The sequence below is a fragment of the Heterodontus francisci genome, chromosome 17 (genome assembly GCF_036365525.1).
Source record: "Heterodontus francisci isolate sHetFra1 chromosome 17, sHetFra1.hap1, whole genome shotgun sequence".
Taxonomy (NCBI): Eukaryota; Metazoa; Chordata; class Chondrichthyes; order Heterodontiformes; family Heterodontidae; genus Heterodontus; species Heterodontus francisci.
Genome location: NC_090387.1, coordinates 24546429 through 24565210, shown reverse-complemented (window position 1 = coordinate 24565210; position 18782 = coordinate 24546429). Strand labels below are relative to the sequence as shown.

Sequence of the window (18782 nt, the reverse complement as noted above, 5' to 3'; positions counted from 1 at the left end):
ACGGAACAGTATTATATAAAAAAACATGCAGAATAGTGTTGTTACTAAGAAAGTTTATAAGGGAATTGTGGATTTAAGCAACAGAGGGAATAGAATTGAAGCCTGTGAAAGAGAAGACTGCAAGCTGCAGATTTTCACCTAATGATTTTATTCTGCTCATTCCTTTACTCTTGCTGTATACAATTCCTCGGTCAAGGGGTTGAGCACATGACATTCCAACAGGCTTCTACCAATGACAAAATGACCAACCACTTGAGGTTCATGAATATCCCCATAGGAGTGATTTTTTGCTCTCCTTGTTAGACCTTCTTCTCCCACCCCAACCTTTCCCTACTCCCACATCCTTCTTATACAGGCATCTAAGATCAGAAATGCGCCACATGGATAATAATGGTTGCATGTCAGCACACCATCATTTTCTCACCATTGATTTGGTGATCCTTTTGAATAACCGCATCAAATCATTTATCTGCATTTTTAGTAAAGTAGTGCTCCTCTTTTTCTCAAGCTTAATCTTCGAGCTTAATGTGTACCAAAAGAAAAACTGGGAAAATACAGATATAGTTCATGAATTTTCAGCTGAGGATAAGAATTTTTTTTAATTTGGGGGTTCATCTTATCTCAAGGGCAATTTGGCAAATTGGATCCAAAATTGGCTTAATGGCAGGAGGCAGAGGGTGATGGTCGAAGGTTGTTTCTGCGAGTGGAAGCCTGTGACAAGTGGTGTACCGCAGGGATTGGTGCTGGGATCCTTGCTGTTTGTAGTGTACATTAATGATTTAGATGTGAATATAGGAGGTATGATCAGTAAGTTCGTGAATGACACGAAAATTGGTGGTGTCGTAAATAGTGAGGAGGAAAGCCTTAGATTACAAGACGATATAGATGGGCTGGTAAGATGGGCAGAGCAGTGACAAACAGAATGTAATCCTGAGAAGTGTGAGGTGATGCATTTTGGGAGGACTAACAAGGGAATATACAATGGATGGTAGGATCCTAAGAAGTACAGAAGGTCAGAGGGATCTTGCCCATAGATCACTGAAGGCAGCAGCAAAGGTAGATAAGGTGGTTAGGAAGGCATATTAGCCGAGGCATAGAATATAAGAGTAGGGAGGTTATGATGGAGCTATATAAAATGCTAGTTAGGCCACAGCTGGAGTACTGTGTACAGTTCTGGGCACCACACTATAGGAAGGATGTGATTGCACTGGAAAGGATGCAGAGGAGACTAACCAGGATGTTGCCTGGACTGGAGTATTTCAGCTATGAAGACAGACTGAAAAGGCTAGGGTTGTTTTCCTTGGAGCAGAGAAGGCTGGCGGTGGCGGGGGGGGGGGGGGGGGGGGTGGGGGGGAAGAGGGTGGGCATGATTGAGGTATACAAGATTATGAGGGGTATTGATAGGTTAGATAGGAAGAAACTTTTACCCTTAGCAGAGAGGTCAATAACCAGGGGGCATACATTTAAGGTAATGGGCATGAGGTTTAGAGGGGAATTGAGGAAAAAGTTTTTCACCCAGAGGGTGGTTGGAATCTGGAACGCGCTGCCTGAAGGGGTGGTAGAGGCAGGATTCATCACAACATTTTAGTAGTATTTAGATGAGCACTTGAAACGCCATAGCATACAAGGCTACGGGTCAAGTGCTAGAAAATGAGGTTAGAATAGGTAGGTGCTTGATGGCTGACATAGACACGATGGGCCGAAGGGTCTGTTTCTGTGCTGTATGACTCTACGACTCAACAGATAGAGTTTCGATTGGGCAAGGGCTGTGGTAAGATGGGGGGGAAATCTGACTGCACTATTAATTTCTTGTTACAGCAAAGTCCAACTAAAATTAACTAAGAAAATGCAGCAAAAGCTGCTCTTGGAGAAATGGGCTGAAAACTCATGCATGAAGTAGTGGGATCAATATTTAGTTTCTCTATTTCTTAGACAGTCTCTCGGGATCGAGGATACCACTCTGGACTTCTCAGCCATCTCGGAATCCAGCGTGTGATCTGCAGACGCACGATGTCTTCCCGAATGAGCTTTTTCCATTTAGGACAATCATGAGTCAGGAACGCCCAAGAGTTGACAGGGATGTTTGATCTCTTCAGGAATGCTTTGAGGACATCTCTCAGGCTTTTCTGCTGTCCTCACTGGAGACTGCTGTTGCGACCACGTTCTGCGTAGAGGAGCAGCTTCGGGAACCTGGTGTCAGGCATGTGAATGACATGTCCCACCCAATGCAGCTGGTTTTGGATGATTAGAGCCCTGATGCTGGACAGGTTGGCTTGGGAGAGGACGTTACTGTTGGACTGCCATTCTTGCTTTGGAGAATTTTGTGGAGGCCCATCTGGTGGTACATCTCCAGTGCTTTGAGGTGCCTGTTGTCCACATTAGATTGTCCACATCTTCGAAGCATATAGGAATGAAGGGATCACTGCCGCTTAGCAAACCACAATTTTAGTCTCGGGCTTGAGATCCTGATCAAATACACTCTTCCTCAGTCGGCCAAAGGCTGAGCCGGTACATTGGAGGCGTCGATGAGCCTCCTCGTCTATGTCTGCCTTCGTGGAGAGGAGATTCCCAAAATATGGAAAGTGGTTCACATTTCCCAGGATCTTGCCATTTAGATTAATTACACCCATGCTCACAGATATTCAATCAATACATTGTTTTCTTTTTATAAGATTATGTAATCAAATGGCCAACAGATGATATGTTGTTAGACTGCACTGAGGAAGGAGTATAAATCAGAAGGGATGCAAATTTAAATCTAACATAAGGCATGCTCCTTTTAGTTGCTTTATTACAGGCTATCAATTTATAAATATGACTACTCAATTAATTTTCATTGTATTTTAAATGCAATTACAAAAGATCTCTAGATGCTACTAATTTAATGGATTAATCAACAAAAAATGATTGTGTATTAGAATATAATTTATATATAAACACCTGAAATCATTATTTATGTTGGTATAAGCTTTCCTAGCTGCTCCTTAGTAAATCATCAACAACTTACATTTGTTGGGGAGGCAGTGGCATGGTAGCAATGTCACTAGACCAGTAATCCAGAGGTCCAGGCTAATGCTGAGGTCATGGGTTCAAATCCCACCATGGCAGATGGTGAAATTTGAATTCAATTAATAAATCTGGAATTAAAAACTAGTCTAATGGTGACCATGTAACTACTATCCATTGTTGTAAAAACCCCATCTGGTTCACAAATTTATCTGATCTAGCCTACATGTGACTCCAGACCCACAGCAATGTGGTTGACTCTTAACTATCTCTGAAATAGCATAGCAAGCCACTCAGTTGTATCAAACTGCTACAAAGCCTAAGAAAAGGAATGAAACTGGGCGGACCAGCTGGCATCAACCTAGACACTGAAAACGAAAAACGCAAACCCATCCCGGTCAACCCTGCAAATTCCTCCTGATTAACATCTGGGGGCTTGTGCCAAAATTGGGAGAGCTATCCTGCAATCTAGTCAAACAACAGCCTGGCAGTCAAGCTCACAGAATCATACTTTACAGACAATGTCCAGACATCACCATCATCATCCCTGGGTATGTCTTGTCCCGGCAGGACAGACCCACCAGAGGTGGTGGCACAGTGGTATACAGTCAGGAGGGAGTTGCCCTGGGAGTCCTCAACATTGACTCCGGACCCCATGAAGTCTCATAGCATCAGGTCAAACATGGGCAAGGAAACCTCCTGCTGATTACCTCCTACTGCACCCCCCCCACCCCACCCCAGATGAATCAGTGTTTCTCCGTGTTGAACACTAACTGGAAGAAGCAGGGGTAGCAAGGGTACAGAATGTACTCTGGGTGGGGGACTTCAATGTCCATCACCAAGAGTGGCTCAGTAGCACCACTACTGACTGATCTGGCCAAGTCCTAAAGGACACAGTAGCTAGACTGGGTCTGTGGCAGGTGGTGAGGGAGCCAAGAGGGAAAAACCTACTTGACCTCGTTCTCCCCAATCTACCTGTTGCAGATGCATCTGCCCATTACAGTATTGGCAGGAGTGACCACATCACAGTCCTTGTGGAGACGATAAGCGTTGATGTGTGTCTTCACATTGAGGATACCCACAATTGTGCTGTGTGGCACTACCACCACGCTAAATGGGAAAGATTTCAAACAGACTTAGCAAGTCAAAACTGGGTATCCATGAGGTGCTGTGGGCCATCAGCAGCAGCAGTTGAATTGCATTCAACCACAATCTGTAACCTTGTGGCCCCGAGGTCCCACTTTACCACTACCATCAAGCCAGAAGACCAACCCTGGTTCAATGAAGAGTGCAGAAGGGCATGCAAGGGACAGCACCAGGCATACCAAAAAATGAGGTATCAGCCTGGTGAAGCTAAAAAAACAGAACTACTTGCATGCCAAACAGCAGAAGCAGCATGCAATAGCCAGGGCTAAGCTAGCCCAAAACCAAAGGATCAGACTGAAGTTCTACAGTACTGCCACATCCCAGTCATGAATGGTAGTGGACAAGTAAACAACTAACAGGAGGAAGAGGCTCCACAAATATCCTCATCTTCAATGATGGGGGAGCCCAGCACATCAGTGGAAAAGATAAGGGTTAAACATTTGCATCCATCTTCAGCCAGAAGTGCCGTGGATGATCCAAATTGGACTCCCCCCGCCACCACCCCCCAAGGTCCCCAGCATCACAGATGCAAGTCTTCAGCCAATCCAATTAACTCCACGTGACATCAAGAAATGACTGAAGGCACTAGATACTGCAAAGGCTATGGGCCCTTACAACATTTCGGCAATAGCACTGAAGACTTGAGCTCCAGAACTTGCCGTGCCCCTAGCCAAGCTGTTTCAGCAAAGCTACCACACTCATATCTACCCGGCAATGTGGAAAATTGCCCAGGTTTGTCCTGTGCACAAAAAGCAGGACAAATCCAACCCGGCCGATTACTGCCCCATTAGTCTACTCTCGATCATCAGTAAAGTGATGGAAGGGGTCGCTGACAATGCTATCAAGCGAGTCTTGCTCAGCACTAACCTGCTCACCTGATGCTCAGTTTGGGTTCCACCAGGGCCACTCAGCTTCTGACCTCATCACAACTTTGGTCCAAACATGGTCAAATGAAAATTTGATCAAGTATGGCATCAAGGAGTCCTCGCAAAATTGGAGTCAATGGGAATCAGGGGGAAAACTCTCTGCTGGTTTGAGTCATACCTAGCACAAAGGAAGACAGTTGTGGTTATTGGGCGTCAATCATCTCAGTCTCAGGACACCAATGCAGGAGTTCCTCAGGGTAGTATCCGAGGCCCAACCATCTTCAGCTGCTTCATCAATGACCTTCCCTCCATCCTAAGGTCAGAAATGGGGATGTTTGCTGATGACTGCACAACGTTCAGCACCATTCGCGACTCCTCAGAATCTGAAGCAGCCCATTTCCAGATGCAGCAAGCCCTGGACAGCATCCAGGCTTGGGTTGATAAGTGGCATGTAACATAGCTATATAAGACACTAGTTTAGCTGGAGTATTGCATCCAATTCTGGAGACTGTACTTCAGAAAGGACGTGAAGTAAAGCATGGCTACCCAACCTGAACCAGACAACGTGTTGGGTCAGGTCTCTCTTCTGGGTCCAGCATTCGGGCTCGGGTCCAGTTGGACGTGAACAATGCTGCCTTGCTCCGGGAAGTAATCTTCAAATGAACATTCAGGATGTCTAGTTGGGAAACGTGCAGTCCAGACTCCGCACGCTACAATAAAGCCTGGCTACGCAACCAAACCCGACGACATGTGTCTTGCTCGGATCTGGCATTTAAAGAATTAAAGGACTCAGGCCCAGGTCGGGTGTTAATTTTATACCCGAGCCAGGCTTTAACATGAGGGCATTGGACAGAGTACAGAAAAGATTTACGAGAATGGTTCCAGGGATGAGGAATTTCAGTTATGAAGATAGATTGGAGAAGTTAGGACTGTTTTCCTTGAAGAAAAGGCTGAGAAGTGATTTGATAGATGTATTCAAAAATCATGGGAGGGCTGGACAGACTAAAGAGAGAGAAACTGTTCCAACTCGTGAAAGGACCGAGAACGAGACAGTACAGATTTAAAGCATTTGCTAAGATAAGCAAATGTGACATGAGAAACCTTTTCACGCAGCAAGCGGTTAGTGTCTAGAATGCGCTGCCTGAGATCGTGGTGGAGACAGGTTCGACTGAAGCATTCAAAAGGGAATTAGACAGTTATATGAAAAGGAAGAATGTGCAGGGTTATGAACATACGAATTAGGCGCAGCAGGCGGCCATTCGGCCCTTTGAGCCTGCTCCGCCATTAAATAAGTTCATGGCTGAACTGATTACTCCACATTTTCACCTACCCCCGATAAGCTTCCACCCCCTTGCTTATCAAGAATCAACCTCTGCTTTAAAAATATTCAAAGACTCTGCTCCCACTGCCTTTTGAAGAGGAGAATTCCAAAGACACATGACCCTCAGAGAAAAAATTTCTCCACATTTCTGTCTTAAATGGGTGAACCCTTATTTTTAAACACTGATCCCTAGTTCTAGATTCTCCCACATTGGGAGACATTCTTTCCACATCCACCCTGTCAAGACCCCTCAGGATCTTTTATGTTTCAATCAAGTCGCCTCATACTCTTCTAAATTCCAGCAGATACAAGCCTAGCCTGTCCAATCTTTCCTCATAAGACAGCCCACCCATTCCAGCTATCAGTCTAGTAAACCTTCTCTGTACTGCCTCCAATGCATTTACATCCTTCCATAAATAAGGAGACCAGTACTGTACGTGGTATTCCAGATGTGGTCTCACCAATGCCCTGTATAGCTGAAGTATAACCTCCCTACTTTTGTATTCAATTCCCCTTGCAATAAGCAATAACATTCTATTAGCTATTCTATTAGCTTTTCTAATTACGTGCTGTACCAGCATACTAACCTTTTGCGATTCATGCACTAGGACACCCAGATCCCTCTGCAACTGAAAGCTCTGCAATCTCTCACCTCTGCCATCTCTCACCGTTTAGATAATGTACTTCTTTTTTTATTCTTCCTGCCAAAGTGGACAATTTCCCACATTATACTCCATTTGCCTGGTCGTTGCCCACTCACTTAACCTATCTATATCCCTTTGTAGCCTCCTTATGTCCTCTTCACAAGTTACTTTCCTACCTATCTTTGTGTCATCAGCAAATTTAGCAACCATACCTTCGGTCCCTTCATCTAAGTCATTTATATAAATTGTAAAATGATGAGGCCCCAGCACAGATCCCCGTGGCATACCACTTGTTATATCTTGCCAACCAGAAAATGACTCATTTATGCCTACTGTTTCCTGTTAGCTAACTAATCTTCTATCCGTGCCAATATATTACCCCCTACACCATGAGCTTTTATTTTCTGCAATAACCTTTGATGTGGCACCTTATCAAATGCCTTCTGGAAATCTAAGTACAATACATCCATCGGTTCCCCTTTATCCACAGTACATGTAACTCCCTCAAAAAACTTCAATAAATTGGTTAAACAGGACTTCCCTTTCACAAAACCATGTTGACTCTGCCTGATTAGCTTGAATTTTTCCAAATGCCCTGCTATAACATCTTTAATAATAGCTTCAAACATTTTCCCTAAGACAGATGTTAAGCTAACTGGCCTCTAGTTTCCTGTTTGCTGGTTCCCTCCCTTTTTGAATAAAGAAGTTACATTTGCTATTTTCCAATTGAACGGAAGCTTCCCCAAATCTAGGGAATTTTGTAAAATTAAAACTAACGTATCAACTATCTCACTAGCCACTTCCTTTAACACCCTAGCATGAAGTCCATCAGGATCCGGGGACTTGTCAGACCGCAGCTCCAACAATTACTGGGAGAAGGCCGGGAATGGAACTGAGGGAATTTCTCTTTCAGAGAGCCAGTGCAGACACGATGGACCGAATGGTCCCCTTGTTCTGCACTGCAACGATTCTATGCCACACAAGTGCCAAGCAATGACCATCTCAAACAAGAGCAAACCCAGCCATGTCCCCTTGATGTCCAATGGCACTGCCAATGCTGTAGCCCCACTATCAACATCCTGGGTGTTTTCATTGACCAGAAACTAAATTGGACCCAGCCACATAAATGCTGTAGCACCAAGAGCAAGTCAGAGGCTAGGAATTCTGCAGCGAGTAACTCACCTCCTGTCTTCCCCAATTCCTATCCATTTACAAGTCAGGAGTGTGATGAATACTCTCCACTTACCTGGATGCATGCAGCTCCAACAACACTCAAGAAGCTCGACACCATCCAAGACAAAGCAGCCCGCTTGACTGGCACCCCAGCTACCACTTTCAACATCCACTCTGTTCACCACCAACACACAGTAGCACTAGTGTGCATCATCTACAAGATACACTGCAGTAACTCACCAAGGCTCCTTAGACAGCACATTCCAAACCCATGACCTCCACCACCTGGAAGGACAAGGGCAGCAAATGCATGGGAACACCACCACCTGCAAGTTCCCCTCCAAACCACATACCACCTGACTTGGAACTATAATCGCCTTTCCTTCACTGTAACTGGGTCAAAATCCTGGAATTCCCTTTCTAACAGCACTGTTGGTTTACCTACACCCCAAGAACTGTAGCAGTTCACGAAGGCAGCTCACCACCACCTTCTCAAGGGCAATTAAGAATGGGCAATAAAGGTTGGCCTGGCCAGCAAAGCCCATATTCCAGGAACCAATAAAAAAACAGCTCTGACATAGAATAATGTATTGGAGAACTTTATAAGAGAAGTAGATACTAAACAGCAAGTCAAAGTCTTTAGGGTTAGAATAACTAAAGGCACAGTGGAAAATATGGAATTTTAGGGGCTTTTATTGGTAGGGAAAGCAAGTAGTGACTTTCAAAGAGAATTCCTGAAGACAGGGGCATGCTGAATGAAATACTGGTTTCTGATGGAGAGGGGAACAAGCAGTAATCCAGAGTCAGAGCACAGGGCAAAAGACAGCATTGCTTGTGAAAGTATGATTATGCAAGGGACAGTAGAGAAGTGCACAAGATGCTGGATGGAGCAGAGATTCTCAAGTTGAATATATTGCAGGGGAAAAAGTTATAAGATCTAGAGACTTCAGCACAAATCTAGGCTGACACACCGGTGCAGTATTGAGGGAGTGCTACACTATCGAAGGTGCTGCTTTTAGGATAAGGCAAACTGAGGCTTTGTCTGCTCAAGTGGACACAAAAGATCCCATGGCACTATTTAAGAGTGGAGATTTCTTCCCAGTGTCAGCCAATATTTATCCCTTAACCAACACCATCAACAGATGACATTGTTGTTTGTGGGACCTTGCTGTGGGAAAATTGGCTGCTAATGTTTCCTATATTATAACAGTGACTAAACTTCATTGGTTGGAAAGCACTTTGGGATGTTCTGAGACCACGAAAGGTGCTGTATCAATGCAAGTCTTTTTATTTTACTGTGATGCAATGTGTAACAGAAGTCAGGACAGCATTGTGTAGCTGATTTTTGTTTTCAGCATTCATCAAGTAGGTGACAGGTAGAGGATCATGCCAACTACCCAACGAAGCTTGCCGGATGCCAGAACCCTCTTTGTGGATGGATCTTGAATAGAATATTACTGAGCTACATGTACTGAAAGAGCACAGATAGGAAGTTGAACAGCTTTGGTGACGGCTGGTTTGTCTTCTCAGCACTCAGTTTCACTCATTAACACAATGAAATAGCCTGGATGTTAGGACATTTGGTTAAAAAAAAAAGTGTGGCATTGTTGTCATTGAGCACACAGCAAACAAGATAGCAAATTCATCTTTTGACAAGGGAGTCATTTACAGCAACATAGTCTTCACAATTTGCACATTGGGATTTTTCCAGTGTGTCTGCATTCCACTTAGTGCACTTGTCAACTGCATCTACAATGCCTACTATGTTTGTGCCTTACAACTGTGCTTGCCAGAAATATAGTCAGAACAGGTATAGTTTACATCAAAAACAACTTGCATTTATATAGTGACTTGAACATAGCAAAATCATGCCAAGGTACTTTATAGAGGTGTAAGGAAAATGAACATTGAGTCAAAGGAGAGACACTAAGAAGGGTGACCAAAAGGTTGGTCAAACAGGTGGGTTTTAAGGGCAGATTTAAAAAGGAGGATAGAGAAGTTTAGGAGGGAAATTCCAGAGTCGGATCTAGGCAGCTGAAGGAAGGGATGTCAATAGTCAACTAATAAAAGGGGGCAGAGTTGCACAAAATGGATCTGAGTGGAAGTCGAACAGAGTTTCAGCCACAGAAACCAGAGCAAAACAAACAAACAAACGAAAAATAGAGGAGTGGCAGAGTTTAATTAAGAAAACTAATGAAAGTTCCCAATGTACTTAACAGTTACAAAATTTATTACATAAACATACAAGCATGAAAGCAAAAAACAGTGGCTCAGTAAACAGTTCAGTAATACACTGTGTTCTGGAGGTGTCAATCATCCTGTTAAAGGTGGTGGAAATTAGTATTGTATGAAAGTCAATTGACATTATAATCTGAATGCCTGTCAACATGACTTGAATGTCAGAATTGAAATTCAATGCTGATTAGTTTGCAAAGCTCCCATATACAGATTGAGTTTTCAATGCATATCTCTAAAATTCAAGGCTACTGAATGCACTTTCACTTTGAATAAACAGGAACATTATGCTGTTGGCACAAGCTCTCTCGTTAGTACAAATCATTTCTTGTACCAAATCAACTTTAGAAGGGTACTGCAACTGTGATGAAGCCTGTCAAAAGCAATTCAAGAAATATTCCAAGCTCCAAGAAACTTCTCTTAATTCAAAGAGCTTGTCTAATATCCTGATATCAACAAAAATAAACTACTAAGTTTCCCAGCTTCAAAAAAAACAGCTATTGACTGTCACTTGTTCAGGAGGTCAGTATATCTGATTGGGAATTAAACCACAGCACAAAAGTGCCATCAATTTGGGTCTAAACTGATGGCCTCATTCAGAGAGCTGGGAAGAGTGGTCGGTGTAAGAAATTGAACTGTCACAATGGTGAAAGAGGAGATGCTTTTGGAGCTTAACATAGCATCTAACCTTTGCTGTATCAGACTGACTAGTCCTTACTGCTGACAGTAGATACAAAAAAAACTTTTCAGTACTGACATTCATCTTGATACAAATAAAAAAGTGGATTACTTCAGCAAAACTGAGTCAGCACAAAATAAAAGCAGCTGAGGCTGGAAATAATGACAAGCAGGTGGGCAGCTGTGACTACAGGAGTCTACATTGTAAGGTTTTTGAGGGAGGATTAATGAGAAAGACTGTGACTGAATTCCCCCAAACCGCACCCCACCGATCCCGCAATTTAATTGATGAACTCCACTTAGTAGCTGGGTTAATGGCATCTTGGAAGATGATAAATGGGAGAAATTTTGTTAAATATATTTTTTTATTTAAAACCGAAAGCTAAGAGAAAGGGAAGAATGATGCAGCGTTTAAAAATATATGGTGCTGATGGATGCCAGTGAAAGTTAAGAATATCTTAAAAATATATGTCCTGGATTTATTTAAATTTTTTTTTGCATTGACTGAAAAATTAATGTTTTTTTGAGCGAGTGTAAGTCCTGAGGACATTTTTTTCTGATCTAGAAATTGCGTTTTGAGTGTTACGGTTTAGTGGCTTTTGCTACAAGCTAAAGTCGTTTGTTGTTACTGGCCTCTGATACCAACATACGAATTAGGAGCAGGGGTAGGCCACTCAGCCCTTTGAGCCTGCTCCACCATTGAATAAGTTTATGGCTGAACTGATTACTCCACATTTCCACCTACCCCTGATAACCTTCCATCCCTTGCTTATCAGAATCTATCTGCTGATCCCAGCCATATCAGAGACTGATCCATACAGACTTTATACTTGCTGTGATTAAGACCTACCTGAAGCTCTTTTACTACTCGTTTGATGAGGTAATTTCCAAGCTCTACCCACAGTCCTGGCTGTGAAGAGCTGATGGAGTAGAAAATAGCTGTGGTGATCTTGCTAGCATCCTCAGTCATCTCAGGAGAAGGACCAAATTGGACTATAGCCTACACAAAACAATTAAAATTTAAAAACCTTTATTTAATTCATGGCCCATTTCCTATTCCGCTTTTGCAAGATACACAGATGCTCCATCTTACAGTACACATTTCTTAGCAGACAAAGCAGTGTCAGTATAGTATATAATGACTATTACTGAAAACAAATGTGTAGCAACACTTGTTTAATGCAGCACTTTATTTCATTAAATAAAATGCAAGTAGAATATGTACCAATTAACACCATAACCAATAAATCTTTCTTCAAAAAACAATTAAAAAGCATTATAATTTAATGACAAGTATTCAAATCAATGTTAAAATGAGTGGATACCTTTCTGCATCAGCCTCTTTCCATGGCATAATACTGATTCTGTCATTAAAAAAAAATAAAAGCTCAAAACAATTCTAACTGCAAGAAATTCTAACAAAAAGATGGTTACAACATTTTTCTTCATAAAAAAAACTGGAATTTCTCCAGTTTGGGAGAAAAGTGGTACATTCCTGGTTTTGACAGCAATGGGTAATGGTCTCTGGATTTGGTATAATGTCAGCTGATCTTGGAGTTTGACAGTACTGCAGTGGGGCTATTAGTTTGGCAGCATGATGAGTGGAAATTGTCTCTGATCGAGCTTTGGTATGGAAGCAGAACCTGGAATTAGCCAGAATAGTGAAACGCTATCCTAAAGATTTGGATTTAAATATGAATATGATTATGATGTTTGCCTTCGTGGCAGATTCCTGGTGCTGAATTTTCAAAATGGGGTTAGGAACCCAAAGCCCAGATGATTTCGGGATCTCTCAGCTGCATCACAATGCGACGTGATCTTTAAATGTTACTGTCCTAACTGGGCAGAAGGCGAGCTTGGCGCTCAATTCGTGGTACCGAGCGTCTGCAGTATGTGGCAGCTGCCTGCAGAGCGCGAGTGGCAGAGACAGGCAGCAGCCACGATGGGGCCTGCTACAGCCTTGCCATAGAGAGCAGGTAGCTCCTTGGAGGGCTAACAGAATAAAGAGGTAAGGCAGTGCTTCCAAAATAAAAGTCCTAAGTTTGGTCCGGCGCCAGATCCCCATGGGCCCAAAATATTTCATCTTCCAAGAATAAAGTTTGCCCTCTGCCCGCTGTGAGCCTGACAACTGCATACCATCATGCGTCAGACAAGTGCGGACCTGCCCCTGGCCCCTTAACAGGTGCCTCAATGAGTTTAATGCACCCTTAAGTGCAGAAGAGCAGCTTCGCCATTCCCTCCCCAACTCACATTGAAAATTGCAGACTGTCCTGGAGGCGTCGGGTTCCGGAGACGACCAGTGGGACCACAATTTTCAAATCACGTCTGCACCTTGTCCCAACCCCGCCGGCATTTGAAAAATCTGGCCCCCGGTTTCTGTCATCAATGAGCAGATGGGCAGGCATAAGCCTGGTTGGGAGAAATTCCATGTACGGCAGCATTGGTTTAAGACTTTCTAAATCATCTCTGTAAACATAGAAAATAGGAGTAGGAGTAGGCCATTCGGCCCTTTGAGCCTGCTCCGCCATTCATTATGATCATGGCTGATCATCCAACTCAGTAACCTGTTCCCGCTTTCGCCCAATACCCTTTGATCCAAGAGGTCTATATAACTCCTAATTACAATGAGTATGGTGTTTTCTGATTGGTTTTTGTACGTGTATCTCTCTCTCCCTCTATCATAGCTGTAAGAAAATGCAAACATTTAAATTACGATCAACAAAAGACAGGCGGCAATGAGAGATTTCAGAATTCAAATTGTTGTTTTTATTTTTCTAAATGAAATGAAGAAAATGCCATATCTCTCACTTTGTCTGTCTGACAGCTGTTGCCAATTCAAATGTTTATCTTTTCTAACTTACATAATTGAAAGGTAAGTTGGTTCAAAATTAAACTTTTATTCAAACAAAACCAATTACAATGAGGAAAGACTCTCAGCTTAATACATTGAGGTTTAGAGAACATAAAACAAAAAAGCTATAATAGGTCTGCAATCAATAATCTATTATTTTTGTTCTCCTCAAAGTCATTATGGCAGAGAAGGAGGCCATTCAGCCCATCGAGCCCAGGGCTGCTCTCTGTACACTAATCCAGTCAGTCCTGTTATGCACGGAAAGAGCAGTGATGAAATAAGGAATCAAACGGAACAATTATGAATTAAAAAGTCAACTGTTAAACAAAGTCACAAGAGCATAGACACATGTATGACAGTCAAAAGGGAGTCACAGTCACATGACCCCTCCTGTACTGGAAAATCAACAAACCTGTCTGAAAAGATGGTACTCACTAACCTTGTCTGAAGTAGTTCTGGGAAGAACCTCTTTGAAATTGAAAGAAGTACTATTGCATATTAATGACTCAACAACACGAAGGAACTGACAAAAGTATGCTGTAGACAGACAGATTCGCAGCCCAAACCATAATTATATAGGTATGGAATTGCACCACGTCAATAAAAGGTTCCCATTCAGACATCAATTGATAGCCAGGGTCTCCACATCCTGGTTCATTGCGTGGGCACACCAGGGGAGAGGGTTTAACAAAAACTCTCAAGTGATGGATTTTTTTTAAACCTTAAAAAGGTAACCCTCTGGAGAGGGGAGATCAAACTAACACCTTCTGAAAGCACTCCAGCCAGAGGCTGTGTAAGGGATCCAGCCAAGCAAGAACTACCGTGCTGAATAATAGCTGAAAAACCACCACAGCAGAGACATCACAAAGTGACTTTAATATTCGCCATCAGTGAAGGTAATAAAATCCACCAGCTTTCTGCTGAATTGTAACCACTAGAACTCTATAACACCTCAACAAACTCAAGACTACAAACACCCAGGCCTGCACCTTTAAAATAGACTGTCCTCCTCAGAAGATTCAACAGGTTTACTACAAACCACGAACACGTAACTCACTTTGAATTTTAAACTACTTACCTGTTTCTCTTTTATCTATTGTCTGTGTGAGTGAGTGTGTGTGTGGGGGAGGTTGCAGCCATTTCAGGAATTGTGTAAAAATAGTTACCTTTTTTAAACCTACAAGTAAACCTGTTAAAAAAAAAAACCTAAAAAATACTCAGGGACTATGTTTACCATTTTTAACAAACACAAATGCAGTCTGATGGGAGGTGAACAGTGGAAACCACCCACAACCCTTTCCACCTGTCCGTAACAGATCTATTCCCCCGCTCTATACCCATAGCCCTGCAAGTATATTTCCCTCAAGTGCCCATCTAATTTCCTTTTGAAATCATTGATCGTTTCCGCTTCCACCATTCTCGAAGGCAACGAGTTCAGGTCATTACCACTTGCTGTGTAAAAAAGTTCTTCCTCACATCCCCTCTATAACTTTTGCTCAAATCCTTAAATCGACCCTTGTACCATCAGCTAATGGGAACAGCTTTTCCTTGTCTATCTTGTCTAAACCGGTCATATTACTGTACATATCTATCTACCGCTCCCCTCAATCTCCTCTGCTCCAAGGAAAAGAACTCCAGCTTCTCCAGCCTAATCTTGTAGCTAAAATCCCTCTTCCCTGTACAGAGAGATTCTGAGCACTGGTAAATCTCCTCTGCACCCTCTTATCCTTCCTAAAGTATGTGACCAGAACGGGACACAATACTAGTTCTGGCCTAACCAAAGCTTGATAAAGGTGCAGCATAAGTTCTTTGCTTTTGTACTCAATACCTTTATTTATGAAGCCCATATGCTTTGCTAATTACTCTCTCATTATGTCCTATCAGCTTCAAAGATCTATGCACATGAACCCCCAGGACCTCTGTCCCTGCACACTCTTTAGACTATTAAGTCTATATTGGCTCTCCCTAACCCTTATGCCAAAATGCAGCAGCTCAGACTTCCCTGATTAAATTCCCTCTGCCACTTATCTGCTTATTATGCTAGCCTATCTCTGTCCTGTCTCAGTCGACTGGCATCATCCTTACTGTTCTCACACTCAGACTCTACCTCAAAGAATTCCCCTGCTCTTTTTAAAAATAGTATCATGGGATCCTTTAACATCTTCCCGAGAGGGAAGGCAAGGCTTCGGTTTAATGTCTCATTCGAAAGATCACACCTCCAAAAGTGCAGCACTCCCTCAGTACTAATCTAGATTTTGTGCTCTGGGCCCTAAAGTGGGATATGAATCCACAACCTCCTGGCTAAGAGGCAAGAATGTTACCAGTGGGCCACAGCTGAAACTAAGCTAACATTTTTCAATGGGAAATTAACTGGAGTGTTTTTTGAGCATTCAAATCTTGGTAAACATTCAATTTAACTTGTAAAAGCTGGGTTCTAGAGGCACAGAAGGCTAACAACAACTATAATGAGCTCACCTGTATATCTTTAGAGATGTCATCTGTTAGTGCCACATGTAGAACGATCAGAGGTTCCCGCGGCATATTATTGTGTGTAAAAACATAGCACCTTCTGTAAGGTCCAACTCGGCGTCTAATATCTGTCCAGTTTCTGACAGGATGCACTGCCTCGTACCTGAGAGAAATACATGGGTTTAAGCTGCACTCACGGTAGGACTGGAACTGAAACAAACAACACACACACACTATATATATATATATATATATATTAAAAAGTTGGCTCAAAGTTCTAACAATTAATCAGATCTTAAACTAAAATGCTGTCCAGTATGAAATAATAAAACAATCTGGATAGACAGATTTCTGTGAAAAAAAATTTATTAAAAATAATAATGATTTTAACTCTGGTTGGGTGAGCAGTGGAATGAGTTAAAAACTCACCCACTGCACCAGAAATCAATCCAGGGATTTTTTTTTTAAAACTCTAGGGGCTCATTATAATCTCACAGAAGGGTTTCCTACTCAATTCGCTGTTACAATGGGAAAACTGCCCTCTTCCTCAGTGCAATTTCCAGCAGGTCAGCGTAGCATCAGTATGCTGCAGTCGACCAACAAATAAACTCTTTTACAGGCTATTTCAGTACCTATATTTAAAAGTACAGAAAGATGAAAGGACATCGTGACTTCAATTAATTCTTGCACTCACCTCAACATTTTTCATTTGAGAGTTGAAAGGACAGAGGAATGGGACTAATTGGTTAGCTGTTTCAAACAGCTGGCACAGGCACAATGGGCTGAATGGCTTCCATCCATGCTATATCGTTCCATCAATCATTTGGCCATAAATTTGCTACTGGGTCCATATGATGACAGTTTTGATTGCAATAAGATCAATACTTAAATTCGACTTTATTGAGGCTGACCTAAAATTGATTTGTAGGTCTGCTGACAAAGTAGGATTGCTTCTTTAATAACTACTGCAAAAAGCAATTAACAAACACTTACTGGCTAATTTTCTGCAGCAGTTCACAAGAGGACTGCCAGGTGATACGCTCCAGGTTTAAGAATCCTAAAGAAAACCAATCTGAAAGCAGCATCTTCAATATTCCATTCATTTCCTAAGATATAACACAAAGTTAGTGAACAAATGTGACCAACTTCAGAAGCTGAGGAATATTTTTGATTAAACAATTCAGTAAAGCTATGTAGCCAGTTTTTAGGTGGCCCCGTCTTCCCCATTGCCAGTATTTCTACAATAAACCGCATCCAAGTGTTCTACTAATCGACCATACAGTTTGACTAATGGACCCCTATCAGATGTTATTACACTGCTATACAATACAGCATCTAATGGAATACTCACACAAAGAATTGTAATTTATTTGAATATGAACAGATCTGTACTGTTTCTTTTTAAACCAATATTTTTTCTCACAGCTGGATGGTTACATTTAGGCAAATGCTCACGGGGCCCTGAGATTTGTATTCAAGACAAATTACGTTCATGCGCATAAATGCAGTGGTGCCATTACTTGAAATAAGTTGTAATGTCCAATGAGGTTGGCCAGAAACACCTGTCAGAGTCATAATGGCACTGAAGGAGAACATTCGGCCCACAACGTCCATGCTGCTCTCTCTCGAGCAACCCAATCAGTCCTATTCTCCCACTCTATCCCTGTAGCCCTGCAAGTTCATTTCCCTCAAGTACCCATCCAATTTCCTTTTGAAATCATTCATCCTTTCCGCTCCAACCACCCTTGAAGGAAGAGTGTTCCAGTCATATCCTCAATCGCCCCTCAACCTCCTTTGTTCGAAGGAGAACAACCCCAACATCTTCAACCTAACCTTGTAGCTAAAATCCCTCATCCTAGGAACCATTCTGGTAAATCTCCTCTGCACTCTCGCATGGTTCCTAAAGTGTGGTGACCAGAACTGGATGCAATAATCCAGTTGTGGCCTAACCAGAGCTTTATAAAGGTTCAGCATAACTTCATTTTTGTACTCAATACATCTATTTGTGAAGCCTAAGATCCCATATATGCTTTGCTAACTGCTCTCTCAATATGTCATTCCACCTTAAAAGATCTATGCACATGAACCCCCAGGTCCCTCTGTCTCTGCACTCAAGAACAGTGCCATTTAATTTTATCCCCTCTCCCTTCTGCCAAAATGCATCACCTCACATTTATCTATTAAATTACATCTGCCCATTCTGCTAGCCAATGTATCGTTGCAGTCAACTGATATCAATCTCACTGTCTGCCACATTTCCACATTTGGTATCATTGGTAAATTTTGAAATTTTACTCTATTCCAATTTCAACCCATCTACTATCTTCTTGGACAACCTGCATAAACAAGGATCTGAATGCAAACAGAAATCAAAATACAGGATTATGGGCAAA

The 18782-nt window shown here is 42.3% G+C and overlaps 1 protein-coding gene across 1 annotated transcript in view; it reads right to left on the bottom strand.

Annotated features, from left to right (window-relative positions):
- Positions 1-18782, bottom strand: part of mlycd (malonyl-CoA decarboxylase) — a 50679-nt gene that overhangs the window by 4615 nt on the left and 27282 nt on the right. Inside the window, exons 2-4 of the mRNA XM_068049164.1 lie at positions 17383-17495; positions 16396-16552; positions 11920-12069 (exon numbers count right to left, since the gene is read on the bottom strand). Of these exons, the coding sequence (XP_067905265.1) occupies positions 11920-12069; positions 16396-16552; positions 17383-17495 (420 nt within the window). The remainder of the gene's footprint in view (positions 1-11919; positions 12070-16395; positions 16553-17382; positions 17496-18782) is intronic.